This window comes from Limanda limanda, chromosome 12 (assembly GCF_963576545.1).
Source record: "Limanda limanda chromosome 12, fLimLim1.1, whole genome shotgun sequence".
Classification (NCBI taxonomy): domain Eukaryota; kingdom Metazoa; phylum Chordata; class Actinopteri; order Pleuronectiformes; family Pleuronectidae; genus Limanda; species Limanda limanda.
The window spans coordinates 1,342,835-1,357,983 of NC_083647.1; the positions used below are offsets into that span (position 1 = coordinate 1,342,835).

Here is a 15,149-nt window from a genome sequence, read left to right on the forward strand (position 1 = left end):
CACGAAGTGCAGTTTATATTTTATCATGACGCATTATCAGTGCACATCGAAATACAGTATGTTGTTATAGGTTTATTTTAATCCTGTTTTTTCCCCTTCTATTATTGTTTATGTGTGGTTGAGTTTAGACTAGATATCATTGAGTTCATATTGATAGCCAACTAGATTCTAGATATGCAGTTTTGCTTTGCTTTAATATATGAAACCATGTCATTATTTTCCTGCAGACAAGGACATTTGATTTGAACATTGGAGGGGATTAGGTTAAATGTCAGGCTAAATAATTCTAATTTCTTATATATAATTTTTTACTAAAGAATAATCACTTGATATACCTCAGAAATAATGACTATTTATCTGTCATACTTTCCAGATGTTATCAACTAGCTGGTAGTAAAGTAGCTACAGTGAAATCAGTTATTCTGATTTTTGTTTGTGCTGAAAATGTAATAGAGAAATCAACCACTTTATCATGTTTTATAGCAGTCAATATTTATGATTCAGTGTGACAGTATAATGATTGGGGCTTGTAACCCCTGTACCCCTCTACAATTAGGCCCTATCAAGGAGAGGACTCTGAATTAGCCTTTTGGGCCTGCACTGGAGTCTCTGTTATTCTGAATATACTGTATCCTCATAACGATCACGCATAGGGAAGTCAAAATTTTAAGGTATCAACTTCATAACCACTCAAGTGATGTTAAAGACCAATTACATCTTTATGAGTCAGCCTTATAGCAGTAATTTCCATGATGCTGGTGCAGAATACACAGAAGCCCATTTTCCAATTTCCATACAGGCATTTGGAACACTAACCAAAAGAAATTCTGAAAACACAGAGAGTATTGTCCAGTACTTGTCTTTGATGTGTGCATATGACAAATTAGTCCAAAAACGACATTCTACACATGAGAAGATAAGCACTTGTTGCATTATAATTATTTCTGAAATTAAAAAAGTTGTTTAGCCTCAACCTTTTTTACCGGGTGCTGTATGCGGTGAGTGATACCCAGATATGTACCAGAATTGACCACTGCTATTCACTGTGGGGACAGTCTATTCCTATAGAGCCAATGCAGCATACATTAATAGAGTGTTAGTAAGTGAACTGAGAAGGATAGAGCCCTGACTAAGGTAGTGATATGTTTTGCAGGAACACACCACAGCATGTATTTAACTCTTAGCAACATGTTGTTTCTCCTTAGTTTAACTTGAGGTCAGTGTTGACTTTCTGAGAATGACAGCAAATAATAACTATTATTAACATGAGGAGCAACACCACCTTAAAGGATATCCGTATGAATCAAAAAGCATGGACATGTTTGGCAACTTGATTAAATATTAAAAGAAACTTAACCTCTGTCAATGTAACAACTGTTTTAACAACAGCAACTCATTGTCCATTTACCAGCCGATGTGTTTTATATGGACTCTTTAAAGCTAATACTAACACAAACGATAAGTCCTTCAAGTATAACAACTCCTGAGTTAATATTTCCCATCTGATAAAGAAGACCTGACAGATGAAAGTCAGGATCAAACTTTTATTGGAGTTTGTCAAGAACTGACTTATAACAGTAACATGTCAATGACGTGTGATGTTTCTGTGATTTCCATGTTTTAAAGATATGAAACACTTTTTAACTTGTTTGTCACATTTTCTTTCTCTTAGTTCCCCTGTGTGTTGCAGCATGTTGAACACGGAGCCCAACGAAAATAATAATGATTCAGCTCAAGTTGCCAAACGTGTCCATCTTGCACTTCGAGTGACAGGCCACAGCCTCAGACCTATGGGGTGCCGTTTGTCAAGCAGCTCACGCTGAAAATAACAGCAACATTTTGTCACATTTAGCTTCAAACCATGTTTAAAAAACTGGTGTGAATTTTTGAGAGTCACTTTTTTGCACATTTACAACAATATTTGTCAACTTGGAGATATTTTAAATATTTAAATCCAAATGTTAAATGTAACACTTAAATGTTAAATGTTAAATCTAAATGCTAAATCTAAATCTAAATGTTAAATTTAAATCTAAATGTTAAATTTAAATCTAAATGTTAAATATAAATATAAATGTTAAATTTAAATTTAAATATAAATGTTAAATATAAATGTTAAATTTAAATCTAATTGTTAAATTTAAATCTAAATGTTAAATCTGAATCTAAATATAAATGTTAAATCTAAATGTTAAATCTAAATCTAAATGTTAAATCTAAATTTAAATCTAAGTGTTTAATCTAAATGTTAAATTTAAATGTAAATGTTAAATTTAAATCTAAATGTTAAATCTAAATATAAATGTTAAATCTAAATGTTTCGGGTGAAACTAAATATTTAGCTAATATGCAAATTTAAATGCCGGTTACAGGAAGTAGTAACAAAATAAAAGCTCGAGGAAGTCAGAGTGTGTTTATTACGGAGCCCCCCAGGGGACACGGGGGGAAATGAGGACAGCAAAATGACTTTTGTGAGATCCCGAGAAAGTTTAGGACAATGTACATCCGGGTATCTCATAATAATGACATATAAAGTCATTATTATGAGATACGGGTTGTGGGCAGGGCGCCACAGAGCAGGGAAGTCGAGGCTGAGCGGCTGCGGGGACAGCCATCCTACTCGCGGAAGTGGGCGACTGTGCATCGATACAGAGACATAACAGGATCGATCCATGTTTTCTGCTCCGTTCATTGTCTTAGCGATGTGCTGCCGCTGAATAATTATAACCAGCGCTGCTCCAGCATCAGAACAGACGCTCATTAAAAGTCCGGTCGCCCTGTGTGTGTCGGAGTCTGCTTCCGCCTCACTTCCCTCTGTCCCGCGCTCGCTTTACACTTTAACAATAAACACCAGCGCTGATCACAAGTTATTAGGACACCTACAGGACTGATGTTTACTTTGTGTTTGTTTGAGCTCATGAAACACATGTTTAAACACCGTGTGCACGTAGTCCCCCGCTCCACACAACACGAGCAGAACGTGACGCGCACAGTCAGGACTGACAGCGTTAAAGTGACGGAGCGATCCGAAGTCATGATCGGTCATCATCGGATAATAACTAAAAAATACATGTGATTATCAGTTTTAGTGAAGAGGAACAGAGACAAGCATACACCCCCCCAACACACACACACACACACGCACACAGCCCCCCCCCCACACACACACACACACACAGTCTCCCATGACAGACCCTGCAGTCAGTATCTCATTATTATGAGATAGTATGAGATCATAACATCAGTCCTGCAGGTGTCCTAATAACTTGTGATCAGCGCTGGTGTTTATAGTTAAAGTGTAAAGTGAGCGGGGGACAGAGGGACGTGAGGCGGAAGCAGACACAGACACACACAGGACTTCGCTAAGACAATGAACGGAGCAGAAAACATGGATCGATCCTGTTATGTCTCTGTATCGATGCACAGTCGCCCACTTCCGCGAGTATGGCGACTGTCCCCGCAGCCGCTCAGCCTCCGCTTCCCTGCTCTGTGGCGCCCTGCCCACAACCCGTATCTCATAATAATGACTTAATATGTCATTATTATGAGATACCCGGATGTACATTGTCCTAAACTTTCTCGGGATCTCACAAAAGTCATTTTGCTGTCCTCATTCCCCCCCGTGTCCCCTGGGGGGCTCCGTAATAAACACACTCTGACTTCCTCGAGCTTTTATTTTGTTACTACTTCCTGTAACCGGCATTTGAATTTGCATATTAGCTAAATATTTAGTTTCACCTGAAACATTTAGATTTAACATTTATATTTATATTTTGATTTAACATTTAGATTTAAATATAACATTTAGATTTAAATTTAACATTTAGATTAAACATTTAGATTTAAATTTAGATTTAACATTTAGATTTAACATTTAGATTTAACATTTATATTTAGATTCAGATTTAACATTTAGATTTAAATTTAACAATTAGATTTAAATTTAACATTTATATTTAACATTTATATTTAAATTTAAATTTAACATTTAAATTTAGATTTAACATTTAGATTTAAATTTAACATTTAGATTTAAATTTAACATTTAGATTTAGATTTAGATTTAGCATTTAGATTTAACATTTAACATTTAAGTGTAACATTTAACATATGGATTTAAATATTTAAAATATCTCTAAGTTGACAAATATTGTTGTAAATGTGCAAAAAAGTGACTCTCAAAAATTCACACCAGTTTTTTAAACATGGTTTGAAGCTAAATGTGACAAAATGTTGCTGTTATTTTCAGCGTGAGCTGCTTGACAAACGGCACCCCATACAGACCCTGGTCTGATAATCACTCACCATTGAGCCCGGTGCCTCTGTGGAGGTAAGTGGCGGACAGGTCGTCCATAGACCTTCTCAGAGACGCTGTCTTCGCTTCGGGGGCTTTATACAGGTGGTTGTGGTGGTGGTGGTCCGGACTACCGATGCTCCCAGTACTGGACGTGCTACTACCATCCCCGTTGTCCCGAACCGACACCGTACCATTCAGGTTGCTGAGGCTGGACTGGCTGTCGATGGAGCTCCGTGAGCCGGCTCCCCTCCTCTCCTCATCCAGCATGAGGACGATCTCCTTCAGCTCCATGTTCTCCATCCTCAGCGCCTCCTGACCGGCCTCCAGCTCCTGAAGCTTTTGCTGGTACAGTCCGACGTCTTTCCACAGGACGCTGGCCGTGTAGCGGCCGAACCGCTGCCACTCCCGGGATACCTTCTTCCCTTTCTGCCGGTCGTCGTCCAGGAAGCAGCACAGCTCCCGGAGATCCAGGTTATCGTGCTGAAGTTTCTGGTTGACGTCTTTCAGACTCCGGATCTCATGGAGATGGACCTGCAGGCTCCGGTTCACGTCCTTCATCATGTCCGCGTGTTCCAGCATCAGGTCCATGTTGCGGCTCTCCAGCCTCCTCATCCTCCGGATCACATCCTCCTTCCCCAGCAGCAGCAGCTCCTCATCGGACAGCTTGCTCACATCCGTCCCGTGACCGTCCATGTCCCAGCTGCTTATTTTTCGTCGCCCGAATGAATCGCGAGTCTTCTACGGTATGATGAAAAGCAGATCCATGGTAGACAACGTACCGGGCTGCAGACCCACCGTGTTTAACATGAACAGTGGAGGGTCAGCATGGAGACACTGTCTGAAACCGGTGACCGGAGGGGGGGGGGGGAGAGAGAGAGAGAGAGAGAGAGAGAGAGAGAGAGAGAGAGAGAGAGAGTCAAACAGTTTACTCTGTAGGCAGCTACACAAACTTGTATATTGTATATTATCCTCCTAAAACAGGTGATTTGATATTACTTAATCAAAAACAGGAGCAAGTAACGTGTGGAATATAGGTCACTATTAAAGGGTGGATATATTATTCATGTGTATTCTTGCTCACAATAACATCTCCCCCATCTCATGACCTGGAAATGAACAAAGCCCCCACTGTTCAAGAATATGTGGAAAAAACCATCAGGATCCTTACTCTTTCAATGAAAATCTTCCTCGCTTATGACGATGATGATGATTGTTGTTATTATTATTATTAAAACGATTGCATTTGAATGCAGCAATCTAGCTTGGATTAGGTTGCCATCTGCTGGACAGCAGGAGATGTTGCAAAATATATTTGTTAAAGGGATGAACTTGAAAGAACTCTCCATGAGCTGCCTGTTGCGTGATGTTGTGTGTGAAGGGGTGTCAGCAGTATCATTATTGCTGTATGAGGATGTGGCTGACCAATAGACAGTAGCAACCTTGCTCTGCAGCTGGTTGGCTTCCTGTCACGGTGCTTGTGCGCGCGCGCGTGTGTGCGTGTGTGTTTGGTGTGTGTGTGTGTGCGTGCGTGCGTGCGTGTGTGTAACGGTACTACCAGCGCACACAGAGGTTCACCACGTCAGAGAGCCAAACCCAGCGGATGACCGGAGTCGGAGCAAAGTGCACACAGGAAGCCGCCTGTGCACGACTCGCTCCTCCGTGGTCTCCACTGCTCGCCAAAATGCGGCGGTGTGACAGGAAAACCCTGCGTCCTCTTTGGCTCTCTCCAATCGGCGTCTTGTGTTTTTCGATGTTGTGGTTCGCACCTGTGATGTTACACCCGCAGTGTTTGGATTTTAAGCCTCCCTTCCGACCGCTGAGGGAGCTCGAGTTTTGCGTCATGTATAAGGAGTTTGGTTGCTGTGATTATCAGAAGGACCAGGATCTGAAGGCCAGGTTCTATCAAGTTATGGATCATTTTGATTATTACGGATACGCAAACTGTGCGGGCTTCGTCCTGGAGCTGCTGTGCCAGGTAGGCATGCATGGGCAAAGGTCGCTCTGCTTAGTGCAAAACTTCTCCATAGTGCGCCGAGAGTCTGAGCTGACAGCAAAGACAGTGGCCGTTAAATGAGCAAGAGACGAACACACAGACATATGAATGCAGTCAGGTGCTCTTGCGGGGATATGTCATGATGTTGGCTCATTATGCTCATTGAGAAGCCAAAAGTGAGCTGAATGAAGGTAAAGGTCAGAACCTACTGCTTTCCCTTTAACCCAGTCACACACCAATACACCCCCCCCCCCCCCCACAGTACTACCCACTTATTCTGCAGTCAGATGTGGATCACGTACATTGTAGATAACCGCTGACCAGCTCTGTCCAATTAAATTAGATAAAAAGGTAAAGAGTATCTCATTAAGTAACTTTGTTTTTATTTAGTTTAAAGTTGTCCAGTTGACAACTTGAAATACAGATGGTTGCAGTCTACTATCGATTATGTGTTTGTCCAAACTGACATTATAATGCTTAAAATACAAGAAAAATAAAAATGGACAAAGAAAGTAAAATGCATTTTGTTTTGTTGTTGAAAACTAAATAAAAACTAAATAAATAAATAGAAGCAATTCTGTCCGTCCTGGGAGTGGGATCCCTCACATGTGGCTCTCTCTAATGTTTCTACGTTCTTTTTAACCTGTTAAAAGTATTTTTTTTGTAGTTTTTCCTTACTCTTGTTGAGGGTTAAGGGCAGAGGTTGTCCTTGTTAAAGCCTTATGAGACAAATTATGATATGTGAATATGGCCTATACAAATAAAATTTGATTGATTGATTGATAGATGGGGCATAAGGTGTCCCAGAAGCGGCTTCTACAAATACGTCTTGACTACAACTGGACATCTGACAATGGTTATCCAAAACATGTAGCTTTAGAGTAGGACTAGGAGCTTTTAGTGAGAGTATTGGCAAGATGGTTTGGATAATTCTGTGTCTAGCTTTATGCTACAAAAGCTCAGACACAGCCAAACAATGGGGATCTTTATGAATATATTGTTATTATGTCCTTATTATCATGTCATTAACGCTGATATTGGTGAGTGAACTGACACCAGAGCTTACATGGTCTCTTGTGTTGATAGTTATTTCATTAATAGTACATCCCTACAGTTAATAAATATTATAAAAATATTAATAATAATAATAATTAGGGCAGTGAGCAGCACTGTGTGTTCATGTAAATCAAATTAAAATGTAAAACAAGGCTTACTTCCTGTTACTAGTAGGTGGCGCTATCACTATCACTACATACAGACTAATAGATCTGTTCAGGTCGGGGCTCTGATGAAGTTTGAGTAATTTGGGGCTGATTGGACAATGCACAGTGGAGTTATGATAACTTTGTCTCCTTTGGGAGCGGCGGTGGACGATTGGTAGAAAAGACGGACATCAGACTGGAAGGTTCGAGACCATGGACTGACAAAAACATACCTGGATATGGACCAGACCTGGATCTGTTCAAGTCCAAGAGGACTCTCCCTACCCCACTGTCTAAGTGCCCCTGACTCCCCCAACATCTGCTCCCCGGGCACCGTCCATGGCTTCCCACTGCGTGTTCACTGTGTGTGTTGTGTACTGCTGTGTTCACACGGATGGGTCAAAAGCAGAGGACAAATTTCCCATGTGCGGCACACGTGTCCATGTGGGCATGTGTGTGGGTCCAATAAAAGATATCCAATAAAGGAATCTTGAATCTTGAATCTTGATTCTTGATCTGTGACGAAGGATCAAACTTTCACGCCACTGTCGGTCACCCCGTGTGACATACACTAAAACTTTTAATATTTTTAATCTCAATGGAGTTAACATTACACTTCCTATATTAAATGATTAAAAACAGCCACTTAATCCATAATGGCAGACTTCCAGTTTGGTCTAGCATATCATCCAGGAGAGGTTTTTTTCGTAATGATATGTAACATGTCCCTACTGATTTTTTTTCATGTCAGTTAATTGTGGTGCTAGGGCTGCTCTTTAGGGGGCGCTATTCAGCTTTTTTGAGGCCAAAAGCTTCTAATGTACTAAGCAAAGCTTTATTGTGCAGAGTCCTTCTCCTCATTGGTTCTAACCCTTCTCTTCCCATATCTCTCCTCCACCTCTCCAGGAATGTTCTCCCTATGCAGCTCACCTCTTTGATGCAGAGGACCCGAGCACCCCAGTCCACACCATCCCTGGCCTCTGTCAGGACCACTGCTTCCAGTTTTGGGAAAAGTGCAGCTCTTCCATCCCCTTCCTGTCAGATGACCCACACATAGCCAAAGTCAAAGAAGACCAGGCACTTTTCTGCCAGTATGTTGGGCTAGGCGACTTGGACTACTGCTACCCACACCTCCTTAGCAACCAAAAGCTCACTCAGAATCTGGGTCGAGTTCAGTCAGACTCAGATGGCTGTCTGCAGCTGTGTCTGGAAGAAGTGGCCAACGGTCTGCGGAACCCACTAGCCATGGTCCATGCTAACGACGGCACACATCGTTTTTTTGTGGCAGAACAGGTGGGCTTGGTATGGACTTACCTTCCTGACCGGTCCAAATTGCTGAGGCCATTTTTGAACATTACCAAGGCAGTGTTAACATCATCATGGGAAGGGGACGAGAGAGGCTTTCTAGGACTCACTTTTCACCCCAAGTACAAGTACAATGGAAAGCTGTATGTGTATTACTCAGTGGAGGTGGGTTTTGATGAAAGGATCAGGATCAGTGAGTTCCGTGTATCTGCCAATGACATGAATTTAGTGGATCACACCTCTGAGCGGTAAGTATGTACAGTAGATCCAAGTAAGATAATGGCAATAGGTTTTGAGTGATCTGACACATTAACAACAATACATGCACCATACAAATGAACTCAAATAGGGAGTCATACCTGGTCATATCTGTCTTGTCCGATGTCCTTTCAGGGTTATTCTGGAGATCGATGAGCCTGCATCAAACCACAATGGAGGGCAACTGCTCTTTGCAGATGATGGTTACTTGTACATTTTCACAGGTGACGGTGGAATGGCAGGAGACCCATTTGGGAAATATGGGAATGCTCAGAACAAGTAAGAAAATATTTGATCTGAAGAACAGTCTGAAGCATAATCAATCTGATTATAGCAAATAGACCAAATTATCATGTTAAGAGATATTTTTGATGTTTCTGTCATAATAAATACATTTATGTTAATTCATGTTAATTTAGCTCTGCAGGAGCATATTCACATGACATAATTGGTCAGTTATTATATGTTTTCTATATTTCCACATCTTTTTTAGGTCAGCTCTCTTGGGTAAAGCTCTTCGCATTGATGTGGATGACAATGAGAGAGGCCCATTGTACAGAATCCCTCCAGATAACCCCTTCATACACGAACGAGGAGCTCGACCTGAGATTTATGCTTATGGTGTCCGCAATATGTGGAGGTGCTCGGTGGACCAGGGTGATCCTCGAACGAAAGAAGGAAAGGGAAGAATCTTCTGTGGGGACGTAGGCCAGAACAAGTTTGAAGAGATTGACATCATAGAGAAAGGGCGGAACTATGGCTGGAGAGCTAGAGAGGGCTTCTCCTGCTATGATAAGAAACTGTGTGCCAACAGCTCACTAGGTAAGCATTTCAATCAGATGGTTTCAAAGCATCCATGTTTACCCTTGTTCAGCATCAGACAACAGACAGTGGTCTTTAATTATGTTTCAATGGTGGTCTAAGATCAGATTCAGACCAAGACCAGGCTCAGATGCATGAGCTTTTCACCACAAACAAGGACCATGCAAGCTCCCTCCACAAATACTGATCAAATAGTCTGCCTTCTTTAGAATTCATTCAATGAACCTATATGAATTAGCACTTGTTATTTATTATATTATATTAATATTAATTAATTTCCTCTATCCTGACTCTGCTCGCTCATTTGTCTCTCTCTTTTTCAGACACGCTGACAAACACTGACACACAAGGACTGACACACAACAGAGTCATCAGACATATCAGTTAACTCAGTAAACAATATCATTTGGTCTTCACCAACACAAATGACGTCATGTTTATTTGCATAGAGAGGGTTGAAGTGAGTTCCGATCATAACTATTGAAAGCTCTTCCATTATTGCATTTGTGGATACTCGTGTGCAATGCGCATGTGCGTACACACCCACTTGCACGAATGTATCATCAATCCATGGTTATCGAGCTGCTGGTGGCTGATCAAAAATTTTTAGCATATCACCCAATACTTTTTTACAATAATATTTGTTCATATATCAGTCCTTATCTGCAAGTGCACCAAACCCCTCCCTAAACTGGACATATCTCTTTAGAAACAACAATGCTAATAATACATCACTGTTATTCAGACAAAATCTTGTTAAAGAAATGGCTTGGCATTAAAGCAGGAGGGCAAATCCATTTCAAAACCTGAATTAGACGTCTTTTGTTCTGATAGGTCAACTTTAAAAGAGAAATAAATGAACTGATTTTATCTTGACTTAAAAACAACCGGCAAAGAACCATGACCTTTGGTCACTGGACAACCCCACTAAACAGCATTCCTTGTAGGCCTATCTAGCTGAGGAAAAACCCCAGTGATACCAATAATGACCTTTAGATTTTTTTTTTAACAGATGATGTCCTGCCTATTTATGCATATTCGCACAAGATGGGAAAATCAGTAACTGGAGGTTACGTATACCGCGGTTGTGAAAACCCCAACCTGAATGGCATGTACATATTTGGAGACTTCATGAGCGGGTAAGATTAATGTGGTAAATATCCTATTTTGTTAGCACAATAATACCAACTTTTATCTTTGTGTTGAAAACAGCAACTAGCAGACTTTGACAAATTAAAAATAATGGGATATCAGACCTAATCCTGAAGAGAACTTGTTGTTTGTTAGACAACTCCCTGATCTGCATTTGATGATTTCAGAAATGGCACAAGTCTGTGCAGCAAAGCTTCTATAATCAGAAAGATTTTGGTAGACATGCCACAGTGAATTCATTCGACAATTATACTGCATGATTACCTTGATCTTTATCCAGTAAAAAGTGCCCCACCACCCCACCCCCACTGCTTGCCAGAGCCAGATGTAGTCTTGAATTTACTGTGAAATACAACATAAGGAAACAACACTGTAGGGGCTGGAACATACATGTTGGTTCAATTAATAATTCACAGAAAAAAACAATATGATTAATTGTTTCATCTCTTTTTTGTCAATTACACAAGTGCTTTTCCTCAGGTACTGTACTTACAGTAAGTACTGCTGTGACATACCTGCACTTTACTTAATTTTATGCCAATTAATACTTTTACATTTATGCAATTCAGATAGAAATATTTTCCTTCATACTTTATTCCATCTGATTACTGGAGTTTGTTTGTAGATTAACATTTCAAATGCTGTACACAAACAAAGTTAGGATGGTGACAATAGTGAAGCCTATTTCAGGTAGAATTTCTATTTTCAATTTTCTTGATTAGGATGTTTTTCTTTATTCAGAGCAGAAATCCCTTACTTTTCTTACTTTAAGAATCCCACCTCTGCTTACATAAACTGATGTAGTTGTAGTAATGCAGGGAGTATTTTGAAATGAATGTGTTCCTGTCCTAGGCGTTTGATGAGTCTTCAGGAGGACAGAAACACAGGGCAGTGGAAATACAACGAGATCTGTATGGGGATGGGCCGGACTTGCGCCTTCCCTGGACTCATAAACAGCTACCACCAGTACATCATCTCCTTTGCTGAGGATGAAGCTGGTAATGCATGGGCACATGCACACAAGCTCTAACCTCTGATACTGAATCTGCAGTGTTCTTTCTACACCAGTTGAGACTTGTGTAATGTCCTCTTGATTTACTGATGTGTTTTTCTTTCCATCAGGCGAGCTGTACTTCATGTCCACTGGAATACCAAGTGCTACGTCACCTTCAGGAGTCGTTTATAAAGTGGTGGATCCCTCAAGGTGACCAACATAACCATTATATAGTTTCATATTTCACCATTAGACAAAGAAATCCTCTGTAACGTGGCATAACCAGTAACTGCTCATTGTGAATTGAGAATTTCACAATTCTGCAGTTTTGTCCCCGCTTGTAAGTCATGGATATGTAAGACACGCACCTGTTCATAATAACAAACACTGGCATCTCATTCCACTCAGCAGGCTCAATGGATGTGCAGTATCATGATCACACTTGGATGTGATAGTTCTGTCTTTTCTCAGCAGTGGTGAAATAATGTTCTCAAACTTTGTGCTAAATGTGGAGGTCATACTGCCTGTATCTGGGTTTAGAGAAGGAAAATGAAGCAGTGTTGGCAGCAGTGTGAAAGGTCTGCCATACTAAATCTCTCCTTCCAGACGTTGCTTCAGACAGCTTTGGTTTGGTTCTGTATTTCTCTCAGCAGCAGATGGTTGTGTTACCTCATTTACTATAGCTCATTTCAACTGTTCCTCATTTCTGTCTACATAAAGGAAGGCTACTCAAAGTAACAATGTAAAAAACATTGTATTTGTCCTGCAGCTTGTATCTTATACGCAGCAATACTTTATATATCTGTTTTTTCAAGACGTGCTCCACCGAGACAGTGTCACTACAACCCTCTTCCTGTCAGAGTAAAAAGTCATCTCATCAAATTTGTTCCCCAGGAATGTGAGTCCACCAACAAAACACCTGACACTGAATTAAAAAAGAATATTGTTTTGACATTGTTTGTATTCATATTGGGTCTTGTGCTTTTCTGTTGTCTCTCCATTAGCTTTGATTGGAGTTGAGCCATCAAGCGAAAAAATCCCAGAGCAACAACCCACAGAATCACATGACTGGCTCCAAGAGCTTATTGACCATCTAGGTGAACCAGGACCACACCTGGCCACACCTCTACCAACGACCACCAAACCACCCAGACAATCAAGACGGAAAGGTCAGCGCAGGAAGGAAAAATCCAGAGTAGAAACTGCACCAGAGCTCCAGAGTGGAATGGTAAGGCTGGTTGGAGACGAACAAGGTCGCGATGACCGTGGACGAGTGGAGATCTACATTAACAGGGAGTGGGGCACTGTGTGTGACGACCTATGGACCACCAAGAATGCTGCTGTGGTTTGCCGGCAGCTAGGCTTCCAATACGCTCTGAAAGCAGCCAAGAACTCAGAGTTTGGTGAGGGGACTGATCTGCGGATTCTTCTGGATGATGTTCAGTGTGAAGGGACAGAGTCCAGCCTGCTGGACTGCAAACACGCCGGCGTTGGGACAAATAACTGTGCCCACTATGAAGATGCCGGAGTGATTTGTGGCAACTCAGACTATGTTGTTGAAGTCTAAAAGTATGACTACTATAGAGTCGGAGCTAACTATGATTAACACTAAACCTATTTTCTTAAAAATACAGCATCAATTTAACACTGTCATAAACAGGTATTAAGAGAACTTTTCACATTCCCATAAATGAGCTGTTATTCTTTGATGACATCCAACGCTGTTTATCCAAGCTCTTCCATCACTAATGTCTTCTACTTGTCTGCAGAGGCACTTTGCAAATTTTACCCAACCGTAAATAAATATTATCAAAAGTTTCTATTAGACAGACTTTAATGTTTAATTTGAATGTATGTTTAGCATTGATTTATTACAGTTACATATTAGACAGAGTAGTCCTAATGTGTTGAATGTTCGCCACCTATTGAATTACTGTATTGTTTTATCCTGAGGTTACCATGTTGGTATGTGATTTTAATAAAAGCTTAAATTCTAGTCTCTACTGATGTTCTCAACTATTACTTTACGGAAGAGAAGCTGTTGTATAGCACACTCTATACTGATACAACTAAGTAATGATTAGACATGAGACCGTGATGGAAATAACGTGCATTCACTACTGTGTGTTTCACAGGACAAAAATACCCAGCATTCAATGCGGGTAAACATTACGGATGCCCCGAGGGAACAAAGTTAATTGAATATCAATACACAACATTCCTCCCCCTTTACTTTAAATTCACCATAAGTAAAAGTAATATTCACTTTATTGATTATTCTTTTATAAAAGTCTTAAACCTTAAAGAAACTTTCTTTTCTTTTTAATACAACAGTCCCTTTTACTTTAACAATGTTACAAAATAACATTTAACAAATTAACATAATAACATTTCCTGAACTAGGGAAAGAGGGTAGACTGCCTCAATTCCCAGACTTAACCCTGGGGCGTATTCTGCCCAACTGTTGGAGGTTATTCTCTAGACTACATGTTCAATCTGTCAGGGGATGGTGTCTGGGGTGCATCAGTACCCTGAGTAGGCACACCCACTGGTGCAGGTGAGTAGGGAACACTTTCCCTGTTTTCAGGTGGCTGCAGTGGATGTTCAGATGATGGCTCAAAACTAGAGATGAGCCGGATACTCGGCTGAAACGAGTATCCGGTACGGATAAAGCATTTTGCCAAGTACGATTATAATACGAGTAATCGGAGTCATTATCTGTGCTCGGACTGAATGAAAATCCTCACACAGCGTCACAGCGGTCCTCCCGTCACACACGGCTCTGCTCACTCACTCACAGAACAGCTCTCTGTCTCTCAGTCACTCAGGTTCACTGCGCATCGGGACTGTTCCATAGGCTCAGTCAAGGAAGCAGAAATGATTCGTTCATTTCCCGACTGGGTCTTCGGGTACGAGTCTTTGGAAAATTTTTCACGAGACCTGCACTGGCTCAGTAGAGGAGCGCTGGAGATGCGAGGGACGTTCACTGTCTCCCGGAGAAATGAACACTCTGTGTTTTTAGTTTAGAAAGACGTGAATTATATTTGTTCACAAGTCATATTGACTGGTTTTGTTATTTTCACTTTACATTTACACTTACTTTACAGTAAAGTAAACCTCTATTAA

The 15,149-nt window shown here is 40.8% G+C and overlaps 2 protein-coding genes across 4 annotated transcripts in view; one reads left to right on the forward strand and one right to left on the reverse strand.

Annotated features, from left to right (window-relative positions):
* The window catches only part of ccdc85ca (coiled-coil domain containing 85C, a), a 29,288-nt gene extending 24,238 nt beyond the window's left edge, over window positions 1–5,050 (reverse strand). For all 3 annotated transcript variants that reach the window (XM_061083482.1, XM_061083484.1, XM_061083485.1), the window contains exon 1: window positions 4,306–5,050. In XM_061083482.1, the coding sequence (XP_060939465.1) occupies window positions 4,306–4,990 (685 nt within the window). In that variant the 5' untranslated portion in view covers window positions 4,991–5,050. The remainder of the gene's footprint in view (window positions 1–4,305) is intronic.
* Window positions 5,051–5,882: 832 nt separating this feature from the next.
* hhipl1 (HHIP-like 1) lies at window positions 5,883–14,019 on the forward strand. The gene is made up of 9 exons (XM_061083481.1): window positions 5,883–6,272; window positions 8,399–9,045; window positions 9,191–9,334; window positions 9,549–9,877; window positions 10,890–11,016; window positions 11,882–12,027; window positions 12,152–12,233; window positions 12,839–12,921; window positions 13,028–14,019. The coding sequence occupies exons 1-9, from the start codon at window positions 5,898–5,900 to the stop codon at window positions 13,588–13,590; spliced, it is 2,496 nt and encodes an 831-aa protein (XP_060939464.1). The 5' UTR covers window positions 5,883–5,897; the 3' UTR covers window positions 13,591–14,019.
* Window positions 14,020–15,149: the final 1,130 nt, after the last annotated feature.